This window comes from Ammospiza caudacuta, chromosome 7 (genome assembly GCF_027887145.1).
Source record: "Ammospiza caudacuta isolate bAmmCau1 chromosome 7, bAmmCau1.pri, whole genome shotgun sequence".
Taxonomy (NCBI): domain Eukaryota; kingdom Metazoa; phylum Chordata; class Aves; order Passeriformes; family Passerellidae; genus Ammospiza; species Ammospiza caudacuta.
Window position 1 is genome coordinate 46161675 of NC_080599.1, and position 15797 is coordinate 46177471.

General features: G+C 43.6%; 1 protein-coding gene across 2 annotated transcripts in view; it reads left to right on the top strand.

Moving 5' to 3' along the window:
- PATJ (PATJ crumbs cell polarity complex component) overlaps positions 1 to 15797 on the top strand; it is a 139293-nt gene that overhangs the window by 96238 nt on the left and 27258 nt on the right. For both annotated transcript variants that reach the window (XM_058809089.1, XM_058809090.1), the window contains exons 28-32: positions 804 to 876; positions 3181 to 3273; positions 7269 to 7340; positions 7670 to 7787; positions 8399 to 8532. In XM_058809089.1, the coding sequence (XP_058665072.1) occupies positions 804 to 876; positions 3181 to 3273; positions 7269 to 7340; positions 7670 to 7787; positions 8399 to 8532 (490 nt within the window). The remainder of the gene's footprint in view (positions 1 to 803; positions 877 to 3180; positions 3274 to 7268; positions 7341 to 7669; positions 7788 to 8398; positions 8533 to 15797) is intronic.

The window sequence follows — 15797 nt, forward strand, 5'->3', positions numbered from 1 at the left end:
GGTGTCCCTGCCTTGTTAGGGGTGGCACTGGATGAGTTTTAAAGTCCCTTCCCACCCAAACTGTGATTCTGTGATGATTTGCCTTAAATGATATCACTGAAGTCATCTGTTACCTGGCTTCGTTTTACAGAGGCCAAAAAAACACAGAGCTAATTCCAGAAAACAAATCAGTTTAGGTGACAGTTGAGGAAAAACATCAGCAAGGCAGAATGCTGTTAAATACAAAAAACAAATTAATCAGATGTCAACTTCAGAGGCGTTTTAAAGAGAGAGAAAGAGATGCCATACATCATAAGCATTTTGGAAAAACAATTCCCTTTATATGTAGGGACAATCAGTGTTCATCTCCTCTTCTCCCTGCATTTTATAAAATCTTTTCCAAGTTTTTACATTGAAAAGACTGCAGTAAAAATGAACAAAAAAAAGAAAAAGCAATCTGTTACATTAAACAGGTATTTCAGTAACATGAATGTGAAACTATAAATAAGCAGTTTACAGATGTAGAGACCATTAAAAGGGGCTAACTAAGTGTGAGCTCATCTGTGGGTGTGTGGGGGACTATAAAATCCAACTGCATCCTCTGATAATCCACACAAAATTGGATTTCCAAAGGACAGGATGTCAGTGTGTCCCAGATGAGGGATGGGATCTGCTGGGGGGCAAGGAACCAAAGCAAAAATTATAAAAAACAGTCGTCATGGTGTTGAGGGTGTTTTTTTAATGGGCAGAACCAACTCCAAGGAGAAGTTTGCCCACCCTGGTTTGGTGTGTAACGTGGTGTTTTGTTTTGTTTTGTTGTGCAGAAGTGAAGATGCAGTCAACCAGATGGCTGTCACTCCCTTCCCACTGCCTTCAGGCTCCCACTCTGCCATTGAGGTAAGGTTCGTGGGCTGTTGTTTTTAATTAGAGACTGCTAAATTGGATAGATTAATCATAATTAGCAGCTCCTGATAAGTTTGAGCACCTTGTGTAATTAAACCCGGGGTCGTAAAATGCGTTGGGTAGAGACTTGGCCTAATAGGCTTATTTTGCCCTGTCTCTTTTTTATTGATCTGGTTGCTCCTGACAGACCTGCATGGCTTTAACAGCAGCTCTTAAACAGGGCACTGCTGTACAGGAGGAGGAAGAGGAGGCTCCAAACTAAAACCTTGCCAAATTTAAACCTTGTCCTGCTCCTCTTTCAGCTGGTTGTGCTGAGGCAGTTCTGCCTGGAGTAATCCTAAATGCAAAAGCAGTCTCAGTGTGGTGATGTTGCCAGTGTTTTCTGTGATTTTTGCTGCTCCTCAGCCCCAGTGCAGACTGATTGCTCCCCTGTGCACCAGGAATCCCTGCAGTCACCACACTCGTTATCATTTTGACATCTCAATGCGGTGTAACTAAATTTTCTAGATAAACTACACGGTTAGCCTCGCTGCTGCTTTTTAATTCTATTTCTATCTGAGCTAATAAAGCAAAAGATGTTTTGTAATTCAATTGGGGTTTGGTCTTGCCTCAATAAATCCATGTGCATTGAACTCCTGGTATTTCCAGGAGCGTGGCTGGGATCCCTCAGCAGGGGCCACGGGAGGTAAGGCTGGATGCATCCATCTCCTGTTTGCCCTCTTGCAGTTGTTTTCCACATTCTCTTACCTCTGCTGGCTGCTCCTTGCAGGCCTGGTGCTGCACAGAGCAAGAACTGCTCGTGTTTTGTTTGGATCTCAGTCATTTTTGGACAGGGCTTTGGCTTTTCCTTCTCTCCCCCACACCAGCAGCACATCCCAGGTGCAGCTGGTACTTTATAAATTGCTCAACAATTCACAGAGTTCATCTTATCTTTAATACCTGCATTTGTTCCCAGCTTTGTTTAATACTTGTGCCTTCAGGAGGAAGCACAAAGCTTTGTTTAGGCACATTCTAGTCAACTGGCTGTAATTAGACTCTACCCAAGTGTGTCTCTGTTTGCCTTTAGAGGTAGATGCTTGTGGGTTGAGTTTCATGCATTAATGGCAAGTTCTGACTATTTACATTATGTTTGTTTTATAAGTAAATACGGGTTTTTACTTCTAGCTGGTATCTTTTTATTATATAAAATCAACACGACCAAATATGGTGATGTTATACAGAAGTTTACATTGCTTTCTTTGGCAGCTCTTCCTCTCTTTAAATAAAGAAAAAATAGCCTTATATCTTGAAATGATATCTTCAAATATCTTTGAAATACCACATAAATATTTAACATTGTGTCTTACATGCACCCTACATGTAACTTGTCAGATCACATTAAACATCCTGGCTGTGGAATGGAATATCAGGGTGCCATAGTTACCATGGATTTCTCTGTTAGTTTTCTTCAGCTCATCTTTTTATCTTATCTCTTTATCTGCAGCTTATCTCTTTGTTATATGAGAAGTGATAAACAGTAAATACACCTTAAATCAGGGTCTTGTGTTGTGCTGTGATACTGTGGGCAAGCCACCAGAAACAGAGTCTATTAAATATTAATTGCTGTAAAGTATGTTTTTAGAAGTTTCAATCACCAGAAAGCCACAGAATGAGGGATTGTTTTGCAACAGTGAACAGAGGTGCTTTGTCCTCTCCAGTGGTGGCCGAGACATTTGAGTTCACATTTACTTAAATGAAAAATGCCTAATGAAAATTCAGAAATAGTTTTGTTTCTGGGCCTGAAGAGTCCAGGGGAGGCCACAGGGCTGGAGCCAGGCTGGGAGAGCTGGGGGTGCTCACCTGGAGAAGGATCCAGGGGTGGCACTGGATGGGCTTTAAGCTCCCCTCCCACCCAAACCATTCCGTGGTTTTCCCAAGCTGCTCAGGCTGTGTGATGGAAACTGGGACTCCTTTAACGTGCTGAGCATGGGGCAGAGGTGTAGAGAAAAGCTCTCCATACCAAGTCCACAGCTTCCACAGCTGGCAGGGATTACTCTGGCCTTCAGAGCTGCCCCTAAGGGCAGTTTTGGGAATATCTTGTGGTGCTTTTTGTCAGCCAGGTGGGACCAAGGTCTGCCTTCCCAGACTTACATCCCTCATTCGCCCACTGGGAGGCTTTAATTGTGGATCTTTCCACCTTGTCATGCTGCCCCTTATCTAAAACATAAAACAGAAAAGGGTAAAACTGTCTGATTTTTCTGTTTAGCTGTTTTGGGGCCCAGAGCTCTGTTTAAAAGCTGTTGTCAATCCTTTCTCCAGGACCACAGTGGCACTGAACCTGCAGGTGGTGAGGAAGACCCAAGTTTGGAAGTTGTCATGAAAAGCTTGGCTGATGAGGAATCCAGCAAAGCTGTGAGTGACTTGAGGCAATGTTTAATGTTGATTAGAGTTCAGAATGTGGGGGATCACTGGGCTTGATTGGTTTTCTCTGCCTTTTTATTGGAGTGTTGGAGCACTTTTGTCAAATAATCTCCAGTACATATAAAATCAGAATCAAACTCAGCTTTATGTACCCAGCCTGTTTTCATGAGCTGAGCACTCAGTAAAACTTGTTAAAATACCAAGATAAGAGTTTCCACATAACAATTGGGCCCTCTCTTGGCTTCTTGTTGAGTGAGGGGATTGTGTTTCCACTCCTGCCATCCATGTGTGACAAACTTTAGAAAAAGCCTGGTCTGTAAATCATATTCTCATTTCTATTCATAGCCACATAAATTCTAAGGCCAAGATGTCTATTATCATAATCTAGTCTTGCCTCCTGAATAGCACAGCTATGGAGTTGCTCTCAGTGATTTGTGCATTAAGGCCATAACTTGTGCTTTAATGTGGTTCTGTCAGTGTGCACTGTAATAAATACTGAACTTCTCATTGGCACAGATGGAGATTTTTGATGTTTGGTAGGTCAGGATCATGCATTATCAGGAATCTGAAAGTCCTTCAGGGTGCAGCTCTGATTTGTTTTTTTGGACACTGTGTTAGAAATTTAAAATGGAAAACATTAAACATGACTAAGCTGGGGGTACCTCAGAATTTGCTGAGAGAGTTTTTTGCTGCCTGCTCCAGTCTCAAGGAGTGCAGAACTTGCTGTGTGTCCTCAGCTAAGGAAACCTGACATTTCTGGGTGTTTTTCCTCTTAGATGTTTTCTTCCTGCTCCATCATGTCTCTTGCAAGGAGTGTCTTGGGATTTGCAGATATAAATTGAGTATACATAATGCTCTGCAGCTAGTAAGCGTTTAATTAATGAGTCTGCAAATTCCAAGAGTTAGGAAGTGTTATGTGCTATTCAAGCATCAGAATTAATCAGCCATGGATTGATTTATGTCCCTAATGGATCACTAAAAGGTTGAGTTATTGCTGTTTGGGAGCCCAGTGCAGATTCCTCTGATGGGTTGGAATAGAAAGAAATCAGATTTTTCCCTGGATGTATTTGCAGGTATCACTCACCTGGTTTTATTGCAGCTCTTGCTCAACTTGGCAAGAAATTTTAGAGGGACCGCAAGGTAATAGGAGAAATTGCTGAAAGACTGAACCAGATAAAAACACACAAAATATGTTACACAAAAGTGAACTTTTGGTGTAGGCCATGGTGCTGTGCAGCTCTTTGAGTGGTGTTAGAGGAGGGGTGAATTTAAAGGGAGAAAGAAATAGCAGCAATCCAAGGTAGGTGTGGAGGGAAGATGCCTCTGGAACCACAGGAAACCCAGAATATATTGGCAGCAAGAAAGAAGGGAACTGTGGAGCCAGGTAAAAAGAAAGAAAAAGAGTTGTTCCAAACAGAGCAATGGCAGAGAGGTAAGGGAAGGCAAAGGCCTGCACTTAGAAGAGTGTTGTAATTCCTGTAGACCCAACTGCTCATTTCACAATGCCTTCAGTTGGGCCAGCTCTTGGTTTAGGGGAATAAATGGATTAAAAAATAATGGCAAAAGCCAGTTCCATAATTTCAGAGCATTCTTTCAGCCAGGATTTTAAAACAGCAAGGTGAATATTTCTGAGTGGGTCTGAGTTTTGGGAGTGTCCTGATGGTTCTGGCCCAAAGGGTTTTTCTTAACTGGCTTTAAGACTTTGACTCTGCAGTGCAGCACAACAGAAATTGATGTTTTTGGGAAGGGAGATTTGTCTTGCACTCTTCTAGTGAAGCAAAAGAAAACAGTGCCTTGTTTTTCACATCATGGTGCTGCTACCAGAGCCTCAGTGCTCCTTCACCATTGTTACTGAATTTCTCAGGAACATGTCAGGAGAAATCAGGAATGTGAAAGTCAACAAGTAAGATCAAGTTTGCTGAGTAAATAAAAAGTATGTGCTTATCAGCAGAGATCTCCCACAAGTATGTACAGCTCAAAGCATGGGCAGGATGTCTCACCAAGTGACAGCTGTAATAAAAGGAAAGTTAAAAAATTCACATCGTTCTCTGTTCATCTGTTGCTGATAAATTTGTCAGTCTCTCACAACATACTCTTTGTTGTCACTTCATCACTTCAAAAGCTATAAAGTTCTATAATGGAACTTTAGCCCCATCATTGTGGGCTTGGATGATAAGAAGGGGGAAGGAAACCAACTTTGTTTCTGAACTGGAGCCAGTGGAAGTGTGAGGCACAGTCTGTGTGTTTGTTAGCTGGGGTTTAGGTGGCCTCCTGGAAGGTTGAAGAAATCTGATTTTCTATAAGGTGTGCTTGGAAAAGAATTGATGGAGGGGGCTTTGAGATGCTCTTGGAAGATTTAATCTGACAAAGTGAAAATGGTTTGTGAGAATGGATTCATTTGCCTTTAAAGGTTTGAACTTGGGACAATAATCTGAATCACAACAAACAGAAAACAAATCCTTGAAACCCTGACAAAGAGGAGGGGCTGTGTGAAAGTGCTTTTGGATGGAGCTGAGGGGTTGAATTTGATTAAACCAGTTGGGCTGCAGGCTTTTGACAAATGCTGAGTGTATTTGGTGCTCATTTTGCTCAGGTTCCTCTAGCACAGTTAAAAGATCAGGGAGATGTGAAGGTGGTGCCTGGTGCTTGCTTGTGGTGCAAGATGAAGCCTCAGATTTTAGTCACGTATCACAATGAAAAAGGGAAGTATGAAGTAATTTTTCATTTCTCATTAAAACAATCTCTCAGAAAATGACAGAGCAGTCTCCCATTCCTCCCCTGACACCTCTGATAATACAATGAGATCACCCCTTTATCTTTTTTTCCTGTTATCCTTTTGGATAATAGTTGCAGTTGCAGAGTTACAGCAAGCTTGGAGAAAAAATCAAGGGGGGAAAGAAAAGATCCTGTGGGGGTTGGAATCTTTTAGCATAATAAAACTCCAGCAAACAAGGCCAGCACTTCCAAGATGAAACAATTCTGTTTACTTTTTTTAATGTAGAAATTGTCATCTTAATTAGAAATTCTTTCTGAGATGCAGAGTAACTTTTGAATATCTGAAAAAGGTTTGAGGTAATATTTGGAAGTTGGCACTTAGTTTTTCTGCAAGCTAGGCTGTTGATCAGGGGGTTTTAATATGTGATAAGAAAAATAACTATTACTTGGATCAAAGTGAAGAGCTAACAAGGGAGGGCACTGTACCTGTCTGGAAACAATTGTTAAAGTAGGATATAAAAATATTTTTTCATGTATTGCAAAGGTAGAGAAATAAATTAGGCTGCAAGTGGAGCCAGTGATTGAAGTACCATTGTTGGAGATCTTTGTAATGGGGCTGGAGGGTGCATTTGAAGCAGTTGCTTTATTTAGGAGAGCCAAAAAATGAGGAGGAGGAGAAAGCAGATGAGTGGGAGCCCTCCTGCTGTGGGCACTGAGGGGTCCCTGCACACAGCCTGGGAATTGCTGTCCCAGCCATTCCAGAGCATCTGTGATAATCCCTGCTGTGCCCTGCATGCCCTCAGAGCTCAGGGCTGGGATTGTAATAACTGCTGATATTTTAATAACTCCTGATACTCCCTGGGCTCACAGCAGCTTTGCCTTGTTTAAGGTTTTGGGGTTTGCTTGGTGGTACAAATGGATTTACATGGAGAAATCCTAAAATCCCAGACTGGTTTGGGTTGGAAGAGACTTCAAATCCCACCCAGTGCCACCCCTGCCATGGCAGGGACACCTTCCCCTGTCCCAGGGTGTCCAGCCTGGCCTTGGACACTGCCAGGGATGGGGCAGCCACAGCAAATCTGGGAATTCCAGCCCAGCCAGGAATTCCTTCCCAATATCCCATCCATCCCTCTGGAAGCCATTCCCTGTGTCCTGTCCCTCCAAAACATCACTGCACTTCCCTAGAACCATCATTCTGAGTTTTGGAGGGTATTTTATTGAAGCTAATGAGACATTTTCAATACGTCTTGTTGTCTTTTTTGACTTTTTAGGATGTGAAGTGTAAAGCTGACCCACCAGTGGTGGCAGATGAGCAGGAGGCAGAGGAGCAGCTCCCAGAAAATGTATGTGGAGTGTTTTCCTGGAGTGTTCATGAAAGTGTGTGTCCAGGAAAATGTCTGTGTCGTTGTGTTAACCAGCAGGGGAGGGTTCTGAGGGCTTGGTTTGGTTAAAGACTGAGTGATTCTTGGGGGGAAGGGATTAACTGGGAATACATTAAAATAATTTCATTGATGGAAATGTAAAAAATGACTGGCTCCTCTTTAAATGTGTGGGAATTGCTTGTTGTCCTCCTGTTGATTTGGAGGATTTAATGATCAACAGCTGATGACAGTGCCCTCACCACACCATGGGGACTGATGACTGATCTCTCCTCCTTCTGCTTTGCCTTTAGGTCCTCAGCCAGGTCAAGCAGCCCAAACCTTCCACAGCAGCCCCAGGGAGCTGCCAGGAGCCACCCCTGGAGCCAGCACCTCCTCACCTCCCTCCAGAGCCAGAAGCCACCAGCCGTGGTAGGAACCAGACATTTTGCCATAATATGGTGTAGTTTTACTACCCTGACCCAAAATGGGTGTTTTCATTTTGTCTTCCACATAACTTCTGCTGAAGTTTTGTTTCTTTGAACATCCAATGACCTATTCTCAGTCATTTTATAACATGTTTGTATTTTTCTCTCCTGACACAATTTTTGAGAGGAGATGGAGATCACAATTTTTGGAGGTGTCTTCACTTGTTTTTCTTGACTTTTACATACAAAGATGATCTTGTTTTTGATTGAAATAGTGGAATAGACAGTTTGAGACATGCTGTTCATTCCATGGTGCTGCAATATGGTTTTATCTCTCCTGAAAGGAATACCCCTTTCCATCATAATCAGAATTGCAGAGATGAAAACTGAATTAGGTGTCCTCACTGGCTTTTACTGGCAGCATTTATCCCCAGAACTGAAGTCACTCTGGTTTAGAGACTTCAGAAGTGACTCAGAGTGGCCCTTTAGTTCAATTTTATGAAGGTGAAGAGCAAAACAAAAAGCTAAATCAGCTGTTGTGGCGCCATTCCTTTGCTGGTTCTCATTTTCTTGCTGCGCTGTGTGACTGATTCCTTGCCCTTGTGATGTTCCCAGGTGTCTTCCCAACTGCTCTGCCTGTGGATCCAGCCACCTGTGCCATAGTGCCAGGGCAGGAGATGACCATAGAGATCTCCAAGGGCCGCTCAGGGCTGGGGCTCAGCATCGTCGGGGGCAAGGACACTCCCCTGGTGAGTTTCTGTTATAAAATCATGTTTAATGCTGACAGAAAGAGAGAAAACATGGAAAATAGCAATGCCCTTAATAGGTAATTGCTCTGATAAATTGTTGAGGACAGGGAGGACAAGCCAGCTATAAGCTCCAGTAAAAACTTGGTGATTTTGCCTTGTGTCGCATCAGGTGATGCTCCTGTTTAAATTGTTGGTGTTTCAGTAGCTTTGCTGCTGTGGTCAGAGGCTGCAAATGTGCTTTCTTTTGTGAATCAGGAGTTGGAATGGCTGAAATTAATGTTGCAGAGGTGGAGCTGTCTCAGCAAGGATAACAGCTCTGTCCTGAGAGCAGAAATGCTCAGTAGCTCTTTAAACAAACTGTGATTTATCTGCCTGCCAGCAAAAGCCCTTGCAGAACAGGGGTAAACCAAAGGTAATCTTTTATTGCTTTCTCTGCCTTTTGGCTTAATCTGCCTCCTGGATATGCTGGTTTCTGAAAAAAAATATCTTCAGATGAATTAAAATATATTAGTTTGAGCATGAGCTCAGCAAATTGGTGATGCTGAAGCCCATAAACCCCTCCCTGCCTCTGCTCTGGCTCTCTCCTCTCCACTTCCCATCTGAGAGACTTTGCTGCAGTGTAAAAGAAGCAAGATTGGGTTTCTAAATGTCAAATTCAGGTATTTCAGTAAAGAAGTCTCTGTTGCAGAGGTGTCTGTGCTGGGGTCTCCTAAATTCCCTGACACTGAGACTCTTCGGCTGTGGAACTGCTCTGGTACATGCAGGTTTTACCCAAAATATCACAGTGGTGCATCATTAAGCATCAAAGTGTCAGCAGGTACAGACAGTTGCAATGTAGCAGTCTTCTTCTGGGGAAAAAAAAAAATAAAAATAAAAAAAAATATTTGAAAGGAAAGTCAGAAGAAAATAAAGTAAAAAAAAAATAAAAAAAGGAAGTCAAAAGGAAAAAGAAACTTTTCTATTGCAGAGTGTGGGCTGGATCTTTTACAGCATTAAAGCTGAAATTGGAAAAAGTCAGGTTTTGGTCCCAGTCTCCAGTTGTGTAGAGCTGGGATGAATTCCTTTGTTTCCCATGCAGATGGAGCTGGGTTAGTGTTCACTCTTTCCAGCCTTGCACAGCTTTGTCCCCAGTCCCCCCTTTTTTTGTCAAGCTCAGTGTTGAGTAAATTCAAATAAGTTGCTCAGTGTTAAGTCATCTCCCTGCTTTTTCATTTAACTGGAATTTGGAAATAATACATGGCAGTCTGTCAGGTCCAATATGGTGTGTGTCTTTAATGAGATTTTAATACAAATAAATGAAAATTGTAAATAACTGCTGTACAGAGCAGATGAGAAAAATGCAAAGGGCTTTAGTCTTTCAATTGAGTAAATGGTTTTGGTTAAGTATTATGCTTTCATTAGTTTATTCATTAAAGTGTCCTCCTAGGAGTTGATTTTAAAAGTCTGTGCACTGGAGTGCAGTAACAAACCATGCAGGGAGGGAGGCCCAACTCCCCACTTTTCAGATCCTCAACTTACCCAAAATGAGTCCCTGTTTCTTCTCATAATTCTGGATCTGCTCATTGAAAGGCAAGGAATGGTGTTTCATAGGAAACAAGGTGATTTGGGAAACCACAGCCTAACCTGGTCCTTTGCCATGTGCACAGACCCTCTCTGGGATTCTCCATCACTTCTTCCTGCTCCAAACCAGCCCCTTCTCCTCCAGGGGATGTGGGATCCCAGAATCCTGGGAGAGTTTGGGTTGGAAACCTTAAAGATCCTCCACTTGCATCCCCCTTCCATTTTTCTGTCTTCTGATCTTCTCCAAATTACTTTGATGCCTTCCTTTTTTTTCTTCTTTTTTTTTTTTTTTTATCTCTTTTTTTTTTTTTTTATATTTTTAGTTGCCCTGGAGTCAGAAAACCTTCTGTAAAGAGTTGAAACCACGTTCACGTGACATAACGAGCAGTAAAAGCAAATACTGCTCAGGGCTTTTGGAAAGTTCCTGTGTCTCTGAGTTTCATGGCTTGGAGAGAAAATGTTACAGAGCAGCTCCGTGGGGCTGAGTGATGTGGTGGATGTGTCTCGCTCTCTGTCATTTGGGTTCAGCTCAGCTACGCACAGGGACATCTTTTGTGTTTGAGAAAAGGCAAGATCAAAGGAGTGCATCACTCCTGGAGGTCTCGTGTGGCAGAAATTCTGTGTCCAGGATTCGCTGTTGGGTGCAGTGCGGAGGAATTAGCATGACCTGTCATTGGCTTCAGCACAAGTGCCCACAAACCCCTGAAGGACATGAACAGCAGCTCCTGGGATCTAAAAAAGAATTTATCAGCATGGGGAAAGCCAGGAATGCTGCTCAGAACATGTAAAGTCTGAAATGGACGTGGCAAAGCCTGTAAGGGCCTCACCCATGTTGCACTAAAATGTTCTTGATCTAAAAATGCAGAGCTGAGGGTACTCAACAGCAGCTCACAAGGGATGGGAAAGCTCTCTCAGAATATTTTATATCTTCCTGGAGCACAAGATGTGCAGGCCCAGCTTTTGGAATAATAAATCTGGCAGCCAGGGACAGGCTGCTTGGAAATGAAATATGGAGTGCAACTTTTAAGTCATAACCTCAGGAATCTCATCAGGAATCACCAAGTAGAGACTTGAAAAATACAGCCTGTGAGCAGGGAGGTTAATTTGTCCAGGAGGTTGGAAAGTGATGTCTTAACCCCTGTGAAAGGTTTTTTGGTGAGGAGATGTCCATCCCCTGAAGCTGCAAACCCTCTCAGTGATGTTTTATGAACCAGGGCTCTGCTGGAGGGATGTGCTTGCAGCAAAGCCATGGCCAAGGAAAGTTTGTCCTTGGGAGTTGTCTTCATGTTGTTGATCTTCTCTGGAGCAGCTCTATTTCATTTCCCTCTAAGTGCTGATGTTTTATAAAGTATTTTTTTCCTCTTCTCTCACTTTCATTTCACCTTCCCACGTACCCCTGAGAGAGCACAACACATGGCCTGTGCTTTAAAGCAATTAAAGTGCAGAGTGGAGCTGGCTGGAGCACAGACCTTTCAGTTTGTGATTTTTATTCTTTATTTTTTTGGTTGTAGTCCAATCAAACTTGTAAAAGTAACCTCAGAGTGGGAATTTAAAACAAGGGGGAGGAAAAAAAAAGAAATGTTTTCAGAAACATCCCCAAAATGACATTTGAGGCTCCCCAGGAGATTTTCATCCTAAATCCTCAGAGAACAGGGCATCAGGGGATTGTTTTAAATTGTGCTCATGCAGATGAGATGAGGGCTGTGTCCAGAGAGGCTCTGGGTGTTGGGCAGGGTTAGATCAGCCCGGCCTTGTGGAAGGTGTCCCATGGCAGGAGATAGAGTGAGATGGGCTCTGAGGTCCCTCCCAACCCAAACCAGCCCAGATTCTCTGAAATTATCACCCCAGAGTGGGTGAGTGCTGCCCATTTAATAACTTACAATGATTTTCTGTCATCTAGAAGTGAATTTTCAGGGATTTGACTCCTGGCAGCCCATGGAAGAGGGAGGCACTGCTCTGACACAAACATTTTCTGTGCAGGGTGGGGGCCCTGCTCTGCTGCCAGCTGAATAATTCAGTGATGGTCGAGTTGAGTGCTGGTGGTTATTGACTCTGCCTGGGCGATGGAGGCACTCAGACATGCCAGAGGGCATGCAGCAGTTTCCAGGCTGGTTTGGGGATGTTCCTCCAGGCAGGGCTGGAGAACCTGGGAGGGAGGAGGACTCAGGGGCTCAGCTGGGGCTGGAAATCACTCCAGCTAATTGCTGAAGAGGTATAAAAGGAGATTGCAGGGTCTGTAACTTAGGGCTCTCTGGAGGTGGAGATGGTCATTATCTCAGCCTTACATACAGAAAGGAAGAAAAATGTACTTTGTGCTGTGTGGTGTTTGTTGTGAGCAACATCAAACCTCTTATGCAGGATTTTTTATACTGGCTTGTCTGCTTTGAACGTGGTAAATTTTCTTTTTGTACTTTTGCTTTCAGCTGACTTTAATAAAAAGCATTCTTAAGGCAATTAAGAAACTTTAAGGTACTCCATCTGTAAAATAAAGTGATCCACGAAGCTGGAACATTAAAAACACCAGAATATTCCTGTGCTCAGCTAACAGGAGCTGGTGAGAGCTGGGGAGCAAAAAGGTTCCCTGATCACCTGGGTGAGCCCAGAGGCTTTTCTGTGAGCTTCCTGAGGGTGGGCTGCAGTTTGACAGAAGAATATTTAGATTCATTCTGTCAGTCCAGGTGAGTCATCCCTTGAATAAACCCCATCTGTTCAGGAAGGGCAAGGGAATAATCAGGAAAACTGTGACTTGGAGCTGCAGCTGTTCAAGCCCCGGTGTTTGCCCCTGGAGCTGAGAGGGATAATTACCCTGTGAGGGCTAATTACCCTGTGAGGGCTCCGTGCTGCCAAAAGCAGGCTGCTCCTGCTCCAAAGCCAAGCCTAGAGCTCAGCTTTGTGCTCAGCTTTGTGGGGCCCTACCTGAGCACGAGGGCTCTGGGGCTGCTGTGTGTCACTGAGCTGCTCCTCCCTCGGCTGAGCTTTCATCCCACCCTCCCCACCTCAGTTATGTTTAAATCCAGGCAGAAATATCTTCATTGGGTATAGCCAGACAGCTCTGAGTGATTGCTCAGTGCAGCGAGGACTGAGAGCGTTCTGCTGAAATGTGCTCACCTTGTAACTACAAATGAGAAGGGGGATATTGCCCTCTGGGGAGGCCCCAGCAATATGAGGGCTGTAAGATGCTGCTGCTGCTGCTGTTCAATCCCCCACACAGCGCATGGAACAGTGGGATGGGAAAGGGGAATGGCAGCCCTGGGTGTTTAATCGTGGTTTGGGTATCACAGAGGGAGAGGCAGAAATGCAACCCCTCCTAAACCCCACACTCCTAAGCCAGAAGGGAATGTTTTAATGGCAGAGTGGTAAATGCAGTTAGCCTGAGGTTGTGAGGGGTGGCTCTGACTCCTGCCTGGGTGATGCTGAGGTGGAGCTGGTGGATCCATCATCGTTCCGGGAGGACACTGGCTCACAGGGGCATGACAAACCCAAGCTGCTCTGTACATGAGCTGTCACAAAAGGGAATTAGGGCACTAAGTTCTGCAAATCATGGCTTTGATGGCTCTTTGGCAAGGGTTTAGCTGATGGTAGGGCTTGCTTGAGTAGCAGGGCCTTGCTTGGAGGAGCTGCTGCCTTCCAGGAATGGAAATCAAGCATAAAATCGAGGCTGACAATATCCAAAAGCAGCAGGACCTGTCAGGATGGGCTTCAGGAGGATCCTGGCTGCTGCTGGTGAAACCCCTGGCTCTTGGCTTCCTGGACCTCATGCATTCTTTATAACCTGTGCTGTGCTCTGTACACTGCAAACTCTCCTTTTTTTTTTCTTTTTGGTAACTTAATAAAATAATGAGAGTGAGAGAGTTAAGGTTTTAATATGTCATCCTGTGCTTTATTATTCCCTCTAAAATGAGCATGTATACTTTTTGAAAAACTTTGGTTTGCTTTGGCATGTGATTCACAGGAACATAGCTCTTTCTATCATTCTGACTTAAGTCATATATTTTTACACTAAACATCTTATTACCTTAGTTTTATTATTTCAGAATCAAAGGAGAGCTTGCAAATGTCTATGACTGCAGAGAGAAGGAATGTTAATGAATAGTGCCATTGAATTTTCAGGTTTTAGCTTTTCTGATCTTAGAGAATATAACTGTAAGCAAAAATATTATGCAAGCTGAATAAAATTTAAATAAATAAGGACCAGATGTAACTATAGGGGCCTATAAAATGTAATACAAATACTATCCACTTCCTTAAAATAAATCTGTATTTTAGTAAGAAAAATTATATTCATATTGATATTGTGGATTAATCTTTTTTATGAAAGTTGGCAAGTGAACACCACCTCTTGCAGGGGCTTGTTCTTAAATGGGAAACAGACCCTTTGCTGTGACCTTGAGCAGGGCAGGCTCTGGGTCTCGTGCAACGTGGAGCATTTCTGCATTAACACAGTAATAGGTTTTTACATTCTGCAGCCTGTTTTACTGCAGCACTGCTTGCCTGAGGATTTGGGGTGCCTGCTAATGGTTTGTGCTTGCCAGCAGTGGCAAAACCCTGCGGTGCCAGGAGGAGGAGTTTGCATGAGATAAACCCCTCTGAGGAGATGTCAGGTGCTTTGCTTGGGCCTGACCTTCACCCTCCCTTGCTGGAAAGTTATCTTATGGAGATTCCATTTGGAGCTGCAAATGGAAGATCAGAGATCATAACATTGCTGTTGTCATTTCCTCTGCCTGCAAGTAACCAGCAGCTGAGTTTATTTTAACTACTGAGAGGCTCCTGCATGGGGTTAATTCTCCAGTGGAACTCACTGTGCAACCAGTTAATTTCTGCTTTTATCTGGGAACCAGGCTGTAAAAAATGAATTTTTTACAATTTGACTAGTCTGGACAAAGTATTGAAGAAGTTGAAAAGGAAATAACCAACAGTATTGTGCTTGCTCTGGAAAAGAGATAAATCCCTGATCCTGCACTCAGCAAAGCCCCTTGCAGTGTTATTACCCTCAATAATGCTAATTTAGTGCAACATTTGTAGCTATGTAGGAAATCAGTTGGAAATGTATTAGCCTGGGAAAACACAACTTGTCAACTAAATCAGAAAAACATCTTTTCCAGAGCGTGGTTTTATCTGTAGTTTACTTTCTGTCTTCCTCAGGAGAAGTGCAGAAATCACCATTCCCTGCACCAAGCGTGTGGTTATGGTTGGTGTAGGGTTCATTCTGTGCTGGTTGTTGCAGTCCTCAGTGGGGAATGGTTCACCTCCCTTTTCCAGGTGCCTTTGGTGCTGCCCAGGTCCTGGCTGGAGCTCAGGGACTGAAACACCTCCACAAAGACAAGCCCAAAGTTCAGCTCAGTTCAAGCAGTAGGACTTGGTGTGTTCAGGGCTCTGCAGGAAATCTCTTTACCACAATCTGGACCTTCTTCCTTGTCAAATCCAGCCAGCACCAGGAATATGGAGATCTGTCTGCTCCACTTCTTTTGAAATCACCCCTTTTGCACCCTGATCGATCTTTATCACATAGTGCAACTTCATCAAAATACCCTTGGCACTTAATATTTGTGCCTCCTGTATATCTGTGTCCTGTTCCTCCCTCACCCTCCATGCCCAGCATTCCCAGTAACATCCTGGGGGCTGATTTTCAGTGGCTTTCCAGTTGAAAGCTGCTTCTTGTCCTGCTCAAGAGCAGCTGCACAGTAGGAAAGAAACACAGGACAGAC